General features: G+C 43.5%; 1 protein-coding gene across 17 annotated transcripts in view; it reads right to left on the bottom strand.

The window, feature by feature from the left end:
• CADPS (calcium dependent secretion activator) overlaps window positions 1–11,313 on the bottom strand; it is a 451,700-nt gene extending 440,387 nt beyond the window's left edge. For 12 of the 17 annotated variants that reach the window (XM_057706175.1, XM_057706181.1, XM_057706179.1 and 9 more), the window contains exons 1-2: window positions 10,841–10,980; window positions 10,537–10,732 (exon numbers count right to left, since the gene is read on the bottom strand). In XM_057706175.1, coding sequence (XP_057562158.1) covers window positions 10,537–10,732; window positions 10,841–10,980 — 336 coding nt within the window. Of the gene's footprint in view, window positions 1–10,536 lie in introns of all 17 variants that reach the window. The other 5 variants (XM_057706172.1, XM_057706169.1, XM_057706173.1 and 2 more) reach the window with 2 other exon arrangements.
• Between the last annotated feature and the right edge of the window lie 1,835 nt (window positions 11,314–13,148).

Genomic DNA, 13,148 nt, shown 5'->3' with positions numbered 1-13,148 from the left:
CTGCGGTACTGGAGGTTAGGACTTCAACGTATGGATTTGGGGGAGACATAATCAACCCATAAAGACAGTCAAGGATGGAGACCTGAAAAACACTAATATTTAAGATTCAGACACTCACCGTATCCTGCCTTACACTATGAGCTCTGTTCAACGTTGAGGTACCTCAACTTCTCAAGCAGATTGATAGGTTCTTAGAGATGAGGAAAGCTGTCTAAAATGTTTTTTCATATTTTGCCTACAGGATTTAGTGAGTTTCTTGTATGTAGAAGTGGTTCAAAACAATGTCGTCTGATGATGTGTAACAAACAAAAATTGAATATGGAAGAGCCCCTGAGAACTGTTTTGAACACAGTATGTTGTGACACGCTGCCTTATAGACAACAGTTGCTGTACTTGTCAGAAAAATCGCCAAAGGAGACATTCAAGATATATTTTAACTCATTTACTTAAACAACTCTATGCCTACCATCCACACCAAAAGGCTGTTCTTCTGCATGGGCAACAGAAGGCATAATTATTTGCAAGAATTTTCAATGTTTTCCTTTCGCTTTCTTAAGCGGCACATTAGCGACTCTGTACCATCATGCATACATGCCAAAATCCCATTGTCTTTCTGAAAGCACTACAGCCCCTGGAGGGTTTGAGACTTAGCATGTGCTCCCTGAAAACTTAGGGATTGAAAAAAGAAGTTTAACTGCATGTATCTCAGAACTTTCCTACTGCATGGAGTGGTCCTGAAAAACACCATGTGGCAGGTTGATATTTTCCTCCCACAGGCTGTAGAAGACTTTCAGATATTATCAGTTTATTCCATAGCTCTTAATTTTAGAAGTGTAGCCAGAAGCTTGGAACACTTGGGGGCTTGATAATTCAATGTATTTTTCAAACCTCTCAAATGTTTGCTCTGTTTGTTAAAATGAAAGGAATGAACCTGGTGTACCCCCAAAAAATAAAAAAAATTAAAAAAAAAAAATAAAAGGAATGGCTTAGAAAAGATAATTTTCCCTTTAACTAGGGAAAGGCATCAGAAAAATCTGTACTTAAGCAGTTTTACCTTATAGATATTTCACACCCATCTTATATTCTTATTACCACATCCAATATGTGATAGCACTATAGTTATTATTTATTTATATCTAACTACAGTCGGAAGGGACTTTAGACATGTAATAATGAGAGAGAAAATAGTGCCAAAATCCCATAAGAGAATCAAAGTAGGGAAAAGAAGCATATTTAATTATGTCTAAATATGCAGAACTTAGATTCTATTATATAACTTTGGTAATATTGAGATTGATAATATTTTCAACAGCCTTTCACTAGTGCTATTGACTGCTCATTATTTTCTTTTCTTCAGAAAGAATTAAGTCAAATAAAACATATGCCCAATATGGAGATTTAGTTCTCACCTTGGATTAAGGTTTGGTCACTTAAACATGCACTATGGTGATTCAAGTTCAACTGAGATTCACTCATTGCAGGAAATTCCTAATTGCTTATGGTCTTTGAAAGAAGCGTTTCTTCTATAATGTAGAAATTTATCAGTTGTTGGTATAAATAAACGAGGCTGGGAGGTGACTGATGGTATGTTTCTGCAACATAAATTATTTTGGAACCATGGGGTAACTGGCTTACCCTCCATGTTTTCCACTAAGAAGCTTTTGTAAAAGTACGTAAGTTGTGTCTCCATGATAGAAGCAGACTGTATTTAAGGGTCTCTCCTTAGAAACTTCCTAGGAAATAAAGCATCACTGCAGAATTTCAACAGTCAACGTTTACAAGCACCTATTATGTTTCAGGCACTATTTTAGGGGTTGGGGAATCAAAGAGGAATAAAATGTGGTCCCTGTCTTTGGGATTCGTACAGTCTAGTGGGAGAGAGGCACTCACAGAACAGGTCACTGAAACATAATGTAGGAGGAACAGTGGAAATAGACTAGGGAATTAAGGGAGCATGTAGCCCAATATAAAGGTTTGGGCAAGGTTTCTTGAAGGAAGCAACACCTGACCTAATTAAGGGACAAACAAGAGCAGATCAAGTGAAGACAAGTGAGAAAGATGTTCTAACATAAGACCATGAGCAAAGGCACTGTAGTCTGAAAGAGCATGGGGGCATCTGGTGGACAAAAATGCAAGAATACTGTTATTACTATCACTGGTAATATTTGTTCAACATTTACCACATACTAAGGACTTGTTAAGCAATTAAGATAATTTTTTCTTGGAATCCTCACTATTATTTCCCCCCATTTTACAGATGAGGAAAACTAAGACTTAAAGAGATTGGATAATGCACCCAAGGTCACATAGCTGCCAGGGATTTGAACCAGAGACTGATGGCCTGCAGAGTTAATGAAGTGTCTCAACGAGGAGGAATAGGCATGTATTGTACCCTCAACTCCATCTATTCTGTAGATGATACCCTAATGGTAACCATTGACTTCTGGGTCTGATTATCATGTCAGTAAGGATGTGGTCATGATGATGATAGCAACAGTGAAAATAAGGCTTCCTATGGTCAGAACTTCACATACAGTCCTTTCACAGCTAGAAATAACACAAAATTGCACATATCAACTTAGCAATAACAAGCACAAGCACTTACATACCACTTAGCACATGCCAGGCATTGTTCTAAGAGCTTTACTGCATTATCTCAATTTTCACAAGAACTCAGTGATGGAGGTACCATTACTATCCCCACTCTACTGATGAGTAATCTGAGCCACAGAGAGTTTAAGTAAGTTGCCCCGAATCACAGAGCCAGTTTGGGGTTCACCCAAGAAAGCAAACCTAGGCATTCAAGTTTCAGAGTTTATGCTCTTAACCACTGTCCTTCACTATCCATCATATGTCGAAAGCAATGGCCAGACTTTAAACCACTGACCGATTTTAACCTCTTTTCTTTACCTGCTAAAGAGAAGTAATTGTCATATGCTTGGACGAATGAAAAAATAATAAGGTAATTCTGATTGTCAGCCCTCCAATTCTGCAGAACTATAAATCTGATCCCAACAGAGGAACTCTTGCCAGAGACAGGGAACACAGAGTTCCAAATTCCAGATCCTTTTCTTGGATGCATTACAGAGGCCAGGGTCAGACCATCAGTATCTGAGCAGCAATGGCAAGAAGAGACGGTGTTGGTAAGAACCAGATAGCTAGTGTCCTACCAACCATATATATATGATATTCCTTTAGAACAAGCATAATTTTAGTTAAAAGTGATTAACATTCCATTATTTAAGTGATGTCCGGTAGTCTTATTTCTATTGCTTTTTGCAGACTCATAAAAACTCAGGCTCAGCTTTGCTACATCTTCCGATTATAAGAGAAGCCAGAAATATAAATTTTTACACAAAATATCTTGAAAGTTTTAAACATTAAGAACTAATTTGAAAGTCTGAAAAATACATTGTAGACAAAACAAAATATTGTTGGGTCAGTTTCTTCCCATAGGCTGAATCTCCTGTGTGGTCTGTAGCCTTGTAATCTTTTAAGATCTCACCTCCTCATCTAAAAATGTAGACAGTAAGATAAAGTGAACTCTAACTTCATCTCTGTCTCAGATTCTTTGAAGACAATGCTTTATTTTGTCATGTGAAAACATACCAAATACAAGTTTGAATGAAATTATGTCTTCATAATGAGTAATCTCATTGCCCAGAAAGAAGTATCAACTATTATATGCAGAGGTGACAGTAGTGATTATTTTAGGCTTTCCCATCCCCTCTTCAAAAGGCAGATGAAGAAATTACCCCCAAGACAGACAATGACTTTCCTGCAACCAGTGGTTTATTAATGGTAGAGTTTGAGCTCAAACACAGATTTCAGTACATAACTTTTCTCCTCATCAGCCAGCCTTCTTTATTCTGCCAAGGAAGTCATTTGAACTCCTAGATCCAGCCATGCCTGCAGTCAATCACCCTGCACTGGATTTTTCAGTTACATGCACCAGCAAACCTTTTCCCTCCCCCTTATTTTCTTATTGATATAGCCACTTCAGTTGGGTTTCTGTCACTTGAAAGCAAAAGAATGGGACTACTAGTCCCAGAAGCAATGACTCCTTTTCACATTCCTGCTACATCATGCCCTTCTCCAAACTGGAATACCTGTCTCTCTTTATACTTACACAAATCATTCAAATTCTTTAAGACCCAGTGAAACCAAGCAGGATCCTGTGGGGCTCCTGAGCAAGGAAGCCTTTCTGTGTCCCCTGTTTCTTTGTTTGTAGGAAATAGGTTTCAGCCTCCATGATCTTCCCTGAGTTCCTTAAGGGCAGGTTCAAACATTTGCTAATCAGGGAAGGGAGTGGATGCACAGACATGGGAGGAGCAGTCAAGAAACAATGGTGTAGCCATGGGGCAGGGTCAAGGTGCTTCCTCATGGGATACACATAACAATATCTTTGAACTCTTTTGCAGAACTAGAACTCCCAACAAATGAAAGATGTTAACTAAGCATGCTTCATTCTAAAGAGATCAGGAGACCACCTGAGGCCAGATTAAAGGAATACAGGCCCTACACACACCCTGATCCTTATTAGCAACCCCACCCTTGAACAATTGCTATAAAACTCCTCACCAAACTCCCCCAGGTTGGGACACACAGTTTTGTTAAGATGAGCCCACTGTGTCCCCCTTTGCCTGGCAAAGCAATAAAGCTATTCTTTTATACTTCACCCAAAATGCTGACTCTGAGATTCAATTCAGCACCGAGTTTTAGACTTCACTAACCCTAGTCTACTTCCTCCGTGAAGATTTTCCCTAGTATTATATCCAATCCTGTCTGTGTGTGTGTTTGTGTGCATGCCTACACACTCTCTCTCCCCCTCTCCTACTTTAGTATTTGTAATCAGCATCTTACAATTAAATACTATCGTATAAATTAAAAATAAATAAATAAATAAATAAATACTATCTTATTCTCAATTGATTTGATATCTTCCAAACTAGAATTAAGTCAGAAGCATATTCAAAGCTATCTTCTGGTTCTGCCACGAAGCCTGAGAGAGAACTGGTCTTTTTTTTCGAACTTAGGTTTAAGTTAGTAGAACTCTCTTGATCATTCCAACTTAAGTTGTACAGACACCCAGCCCCAAATACTGGTTATATTTCAATGTGATAGCCTATGGTCATGTATTCAATTTGCTTTTGCAGGAAAAAGACCTTGGAATCATTTGAGTTTTCCCATTTTACACAGTGCAATTTTTCAGGAATGAAACATTTAATTTCCCTTGTTCTTCAGTCCAGTTTTAGGGAAGCAAAGGCTATTCCAAGTGTGTAATGAGGCAAGAACTTCTCTTATTACTTTTTTGGTATTCTGCATCTTCCAAATGTCTCCACTAGTACCAGTGCATAACAGTTCCTGCCCACTGCACGAAGCAGATTGGAGGGGAAATGCCAAAAAGCATATTTAAAGAATCCAATTCTTTCCCTAAAGAAGAGAAAAACATTTAATTCTTTTTGAAGGAATCTGGGTTGAACAGTCATTTATTTTTCTCAAAAGGTGAGAATATTTTATTTTTTAAAATGCAAATTGTATGTTGCGTTGACAAAGCAACCCTTCAGAATTTTGAGTAGTGGAGCTCACCCAAGTGCCTCAAAGCATATCTGAATGGATGAATCACTAGTATTGATTTAAAATACACACACACACACACATCTAGTTCCCCAGCACTAGGTCTTAAATTTTATGAAAGTTATGGGCTTTTGAGTCATAAGCAAACAACAAAGTCAAAGAAGTTAATGAATAAAGATGGAATTTCTCTGGCTAATGGTGACTCAACCTTAGCCATCATTTTAGGGCAAAATATAAGTTGAATCACATGCAAATGAGTAACTTGAATTTACAACATATTTGGTCTGGTCATCAGTCCTCTTGAATGAAGAATTCATACGGAAGAGACACAACTTTAGGGCTGCCCCTTTCTCTCATCATATACATACAGACACACATGTATACACACCTACATATGCACACATAATATTCACTTTGGACATCTGTAACCCAGGCATGATGAATAGTTCCTCGCTAACTTAAAAACAAAAAACAAAAAAAACTAGTCATGTCAATCTATGCATTACACAGAACTGTTTACAGTGCCTGCTTTTACATTCCCTCAGGAACATCTATAAGTAGCTAATTCACATGAGGTAGCCACGCATCACCATTACTACATAACTTAGAAACATATGGTACAGCTCTGCCATGCCAACTTCTAGGTATTCACTCTAGCATTCTGATAAAAGAAGAAAAAAAAAAAAGCTCAGAATTGTTTTTCAAACTGTCATTTATCAGCTGCTGAAACATACATTGTGACAGCCTGATGTCTAGGTTTTTGTTGTAGTCATAAATTATCATTACCAGCATGTTATATTTAGACTCACAATAGTGCAAGGAAAATATACCTTAAAATGATGAAATATTGAAACCAAGCAAGATCCTGTGGGGCTCCCGGGTACAAATCCTTTCCTCGTCCCCTGTTTCTTGTTTGTAGGAGATAGGCTTCATTTAACCTCCATGACCTTCCCTAAGTTCCAAAGGGCAGATTCTAACAGTTGCTAATCAGGCAAGGAAGGGGATACAGAGACAAGGGAGGAGCAGTCAAGAAACAAAAATGCAGCCCTGGGTCAGGGTCCTGGTTCCTCCTCAAGGAATACACATAACACTATCTTTGCTCTTTTGCAGAACTAAGGCCCCCACCCAGGTGGAGAATGCCAACTTCAGACTGAGTGCAAGATTCCTGGAGCATCGCCCTGTTATCTCACCACCAATCAATGAGAAGAAAGTCACACACCCGTTGGCCCTCACCCCAAATTCTACCTATAAAAACCTCCCCCCAAACCATCAGAGATTTCAGTTTTTGAGTGTGAGCCACCCATTCTCCTCGTTTGGCCCTGCGAGAAACCTTTCTCTGCTCCAAACTCCGATGTTTGGTTTATTTGGCCTCACTGTGCCTTGGGCACATGAACTCTGGTAACAATATGTTTTCCTGTGGTCTGCTTCAAGTCCCTTCTTTTAACTGGGAAGATGGTTAGAAAGCTTAGGCATTTTCTTTCCCAGTAAAAGGGAAACCAAAGTAATGAACTATCAGAATGATCTAACGATCTAGCAATGGCACTTTTTCCCTCTACTCCTTCCTAATTGTTCTTCTGAGCTAAAATACATTTTTCCAGCTCAAGCCACATAGGAAGACTGACAGCAGTCTGCTGTTCAGAGTTACCAGTTAACAGGCCATCTCTCTCCTTCATACTCTTTATGTAGTGCTTAAACCATTATTTTGCCCGTGTTGACTATTTGATAGGTGCCCAAAGTGGGAGGGGCAACCCTCTCTCTACTCAATTAGAAATAATCCTGAGTAAGGAAGTACACCAAACATGTTGTCAGGAGGCTAGCCTTCTATTTCTCATTTTAGAATATTCCTGGCCAGTGCTGTATATTCAAAAGATAGGATTTGAAATCAGAGAACCCCACACCTAAATTCCCACCCTTTCACCTGTCTACATAGTGCTTTAGGCAAATTACAAAACCTCTCTGAGTCTCAGTTTTCTCTTCAAAAAATGAGGATGGTAATTCCTACATTGTGAGAAGAACTTAAAATGATCTAAAACAGAAATAGGATGTTAGGTAAAAACTAAAGAAATTTAAATAAACTGTAGATTTTAGTTAACAATAATGTATCACTATTGGTTCTTTAATTATAACACAGGTACCATACTGTTGCAAGATAACTATAGGGAAAACTGTGTCTTGGTTGTATGGGAACCCTACTATTTTCTCAATTTTTCAGTAAATCTAAAACTCTCCTAAAAAAAAAAGTCTATTTTTTAAAAAATGACCTAAGCTAAGTGCCTTGCACATAGTAGGTACTTTAAATATGGTAGCCAGTGTTATGACGTAGACTATTTGGTTTCATAAAGTCTATTAAACTCTGTACAATATGATCTTTTCCCCCCGACTTTATTGAGATGTAATTGCCATAGAACACCAGGTAACTTTAAGGTATCCAGCATGATGATTTGACAATATGATCTTTTCTTTTCCCCAATTCACCAATTCTTTTTTATACGCAGTTCTCTCTCTGCCCCCAGCCCAATGTCACGCTATTCCCTTTCTTTACTTCATTTTTCCTCTTTTTCTAGTTCATCCATTTCTATTCTACTACAAACTCATGTTTACAACTAGTTTTTATATCTCCAAGACGAAGTCATCAATTTTATTTGTTCACTTTAAATTTTACCACAATGATTATGCAAACTTTTAGTTACTTTCAATGATTGCTCCTTTAAAAAAACCCAAAAATCAAAGTTCAAGGTTTTTGCTTGGAGAAAAATAGCAGAGCAGCTTTTTCCAGAAAGTCACTAAACACGGAAAGATATAGTGATGGGGAGAGCTTGTTTTCTTTTGTAATAAAGAGATAGATATTCAGCTTCCCAATAGACAACAGCCCTGAGGCAGCTTTGCCAGGATGTGTATTTAGTCTGCTGCAACAACTAAAAATAGTTTGACCAAATGCCAGTGTTATCAATCTGCCCTGGAGTCCCTCTGATATTAAGGTCATATATAAAAACAGAACTCACTTGCCCCTTAAAGCCACAGCTTTGAATGGATCCAGGTAAAACAAACCAGATCAGAACAGAAAAACAAGCCTCATAACGATCCTTCTCAGGTGGCTGAAGGTTCTGTTTAGAAGAATTGGGTCTTTATGAGAATGGATTTCTTTCCCATTCTGGTGCTGGATTTCAGCCTCACTTGAAGGACAGAGCCTATAGAGCCTTGTGACTGACAAAGAAAAGTTAGAAAACAAACTTCCCTTTAAGTGACAACAGTTTTCATGGCCAAAGGAACAGGACATCTTTAGTGGGTGCTGTCATTAATGGGATAAATTTTGGAGATGGAATTGCCCCAGCTATAAAGACACAATTACCAAAATAATTCCAACCTGAAACTTGAAATATCAGGCCCTGTGGACCCAAGACCCAACCTTAAAAGAATAGCCCAAAACTTTTACTGTTCTGAGAATACTTCTGCTCTACTGTAGTTCTAAATACACGTTGAAAAATCAAGGGACCACTGATGGGGGGTTGAGAGTGGAGTGTGTAGCCCACCTGCTCTTTCTCAACCAGGAAATGTTTTATTTTTAATAAAATGGATACTCAAGCTGGTGATAGCTGATATAAATCATCAGCTCTGGGTGGTGTGTGTACATATACAAGCAAAACAAACAGAAAAATCTGTGCTCACTCAAGATAAGGGTGGATAAATACAGGAAAACCTAACACTCCACGACAGGCAACATATTATTACCTATCATTCAGTCTTAAATGGCAGCAACTGAGAAATTCACTATTTTAAGAAACTGGTTTCCTAACCTCCATGGGGCTAGAGCTGGTTTTAACCGCCCCTCTGGGGGCTTCACTTGTTTTCCTGTTAGTTCAGCTGCTGCAGATTTATCTAAAAGAGACGGAACGGGATGCTGACTTTCTTCACTAACTCACTCCAACCCTGACCCCTTCTCTTCTGGTCCACCGCCCTTGACCTGCATTAACTAACCGCTCCTTCCTCTGGCTGAAGAACAGCTGATAGAAATAGGCACTTTTTTCACATCAAAGGCAGCCCTGAGCCGCCTCAGCCTTGCCCCAGCCTCAGACACAAAAAGCTTTTGATGCTTATAATTGCGAGGCTTTTTCCAGCTGCACTTTATGAAGCCCGCAGCAGCAGGGCTTGGAGGGCCTCGGAGAGCCAGAAGGTGGCGGCGAAGTCACCTTGGGGAAAGAAGGGGGTCAAAGGGAGGAAGGCAGAGGGGCTGACCCGGGGAGAAGGACCAGACGGCGTGCCCCTGCTCTGGGGTCAGTGAGCAAGGGGAAGGGAGACTGGAGGGAAGCCTAGCCAGAGAGATGCTGTGTCCAAGGACCCCCGAGGCAAGCCTAATCGGTGATCAGCTGACCCGGGCGGAGGGAGGAGGGTGCCCTTCGCAGTGTCAAGGGAAGCTTCGCCTGCCGGGCTCACCTTCTCCCGCCTGCCCCAGAGGTTGCTCTCTGCCCGGGTTAGCCTGAGCGCGGCTCGGAGGCGCTCTATTCGCGGCTCACCGGAGCCCCCACCTGCCGGGCGCCCCCGCCCGCCCCGCGCACGCCCAGGAGGGCGGGCCGCGAGTTGAGCGCAGCCGCCCGCCTCTGTGGAGTGCTGGGAGCCCTGCAAGCGAGCCAGGCCTCTCTGGGCGCCGCGGGCTGCGAATCTCCGAGCCTCCCGGGCCGCAGAGCGGGACTTGCCCGCCTTGCTCCGCGACAGGGAGGCGCGGGCACTGGACGCGGCGCTCCAGGCCCGTTGCCGGTCCGGGGCAGCTCCTGGCGCGCTCGGGGCTGGGCTGCGCTGGGCTGGGCCCGGCCGCGGAGAGGGGGCCTCGTAACCACTTCCCCGGGGCGCGGTCTCCTCCTCCTCCTGCTCCTCCTCGCCAGCTGCGCCGCCAGCGCCCATTGTTCGCCCCGCCCGCCTGGCGACGTCCCGGCGCTGCTCCCTGGGCCTCCCAGGCACACCTACCTTCTGCTGCCGGCGAGCCATGTCGGTGGGCTGCTTGGCGTTGAAGGGGTAGGCGATGCAGCGCATCACGAACACATAGAGCTGCAGCCTCTTCTTCCTCTCCTCTTCCTCCTTCTGCAGCCGCTCCAACTCCTCCTTCTCCTTCTCGCTCACCACCGACGGGCTGGGGCTGGAGGGCCGGCCGCCACCGGCGCGGCTGCTGGGCTGCAACCCCCCGGCCCCGCCGCCGCTGCTCGCGCCACTGCCCCCGCCGCCGCCGGCGCCCACCCCGGCCCCGGCGCCGGCACCGCCGCCGCCCCCCAGCCCGGCGCCGCCGCCCGAGCCCTCGCTGGTGCGGCTGGGAGACAGGCGCGCGCCGGACGCGGCCGAGCCGAGCACCTCCTTGCCGCTCTCCTCCTCCACGATCTCATCCGATTCCTCTTCGCTGGATGAAGGGTCCAGCATGGTGGCGCCTGGGGAGGGGGGTCCCTGGAGCCCCTGGCTTGGGGTGCAAAAGGTGGGGGGCGCTGGAGGCAGCTAGGGGTTCGGTTCTCCCGGATGGCCGCTTCTCCCCAAATCAGGGAGCGAGCGCGCTGCTGCTCAGCCTCGGCCGCCGCTACTGCTTCCTCCGCCCGGCGTTCGAGAGCTGGGCTCAGACCCAGGAGCACGAGGGGAGGAGGGGAAGGGCGAGGTGCGCCCGTGGACCCGAGGTGGGCAAGCGGGAGAGTCAGTTGCGAGCCCCGAGCCCGCAGCCGGATGCCATCTGCAGCCGCTGAAGGAGGCGCCTCCAGTAAAGATGCCGAGTGTTGCAAGCTGTCGATGCAGCCTAGAGCCGGAGAGGCATCTTGCCGATTGGGGAGGGAGCGGCGCTTACGTGTTTATTGGCTTAACTCTCCCGTGTCCGCGGCGTAAAGGGTGGCTGCAGAGGGCTGGAGCGGGGAGAGCGCGGAGCGTCCCCAAAGTCTCAGAGCTTCCGTACTGACCCTAATGCTTTCCCGCCCTCCTCACTCCCATCCCTTTGTGGACAATTTCCTTCTTGATGCCCAGCTCTCCTGGCTTCGACCTCTCTCCCCCTCCCGCGGACAAAAAGTTCTTGGGGGAGAAGGAAATAGAGAAACCAGTGGTGACTTTTTGTCAGCGAAGAGTAGGTTGTTGGAGACACTAAATTCAAAGGTCTCACTAAGAGGAAGTCGGCGACATCGGGGCACGGGGGCAGTGGGGCTGCGCAGCCTATTTGTCCCACCTGTGTAAACTCTGACGCCAGCATTTACATACGCCTACTCTCATTAAACCACAAGTGAATCAAATTTTGAGCAGATTGGTGTATCGACCATGCAGCTCAACTATTTAAGTAGAACCCCCCGCCCCTGCCCACTCTGCATTCTTCAATTCCAAGAACTGGTAATACTTTATGCTAAGGTGAGCCTACCATAGAAACAGAAGTGTTTCTGGTTGCTCAGCCTTCCTCCATTCTGGCTCCCTGGAAGATCTGGGTGGAGGATTGGGGACCCCAAGATTAGACAAAGACCTCTAAAAACTGAGTGCATCAACATCTAATGCGTTTACTCGGTCGCGCTGTCTTCCTTCCTGCTTCTCCGTTATCTATTAATTCAAAGCAGCAGATGGTGCCTTCCTTCCCTTTGCTCCTTTCACTTAAGCCAATAAACCCAGCGCACGGGGGAGCTGGCCAGCGTGCTGAATCTAATCAGCGACCCGCAGATGGGTTGAAAACAAACCAATACCCTTTACCCTTTGATCTTAGGCTATCCAGAGAACTCGCTTGGCCCTCACCCCATCCCTACATTTATGTATTTTCACTGCTCTAATTATTCGTAGATACTCGTGGGAGTTATTGTTAAAATGTAGTGTGAATTTAAAGTTTATATCACATGTGTCTTCATGTATTTCAAAATTTACCATGAGTTTTCCTGTAGGCTTTGATGTTCAAAGAAGTTTTCTAGCTAGTCTGAGACCAAAAAATGAATTTAGAACAACATCTAGCTCCACATTAATTCCAACAATTCTGTTTAATTTTCTAAATTAAGTAATATATGCATGGCTTATACTCAACTTCGCCACCATACTCACCTCAAGAACAAAACTTTTGTGCCCATGCATCCTGTATCATTTTAAAATAAGTAATCTGAAGTTGCTATGTAACAAAGGGAGATCAACTCGATGATGGGTGATGCCTTAGGAGGCCAGGACAGGGAGGGTGGGAGGGAGTCATGGGAGGGAGGGGATATGAGGATATATATATAAACACAGCTGATTCACTTTGGTATACCTCAAAAACTGGTACAAGAGTATAAAGCAATTATATTCCAATAAAGAGCTAAAAAATAAAATAAGTAATCCAGTTACGTGGAAAGTGTTACATTTGGCAGTTCTTACCTTTAAATTTTTTCTAAAGAAGTAAAATGTTCAAAGTAAAAGATGTTCCATGTTTTATTGCTTTCCCTGGAATGTTGAATATAGTAGGCCAATAAATCAATCAACCTTTATTTAGCACCTTTTTACTGAGTGAACATTATTCTAAGTGCTTGGGGCAGGTGGAATTTTTAGAAGACATTCTCTTAAAGAGTCTATAATCTCCTATGGGAGATACAACACAAATGTGAAAAAGACTGACA

Source organism: Hippopotamus amphibius, chromosome 13 (assembly GCF_030028045.1).
Source record: "Hippopotamus amphibius kiboko isolate mHipAmp2 chromosome 13, mHipAmp2.hap2, whole genome shotgun sequence".
In the NCBI taxonomy this organism is placed as follows: Eukaryota; Metazoa; Chordata; class Mammalia; order Artiodactyla; family Hippopotamidae; genus Hippopotamus; species Hippopotamus amphibius.
This window is presented reverse-complemented; position numbering and strand designations above follow the sequence as displayed.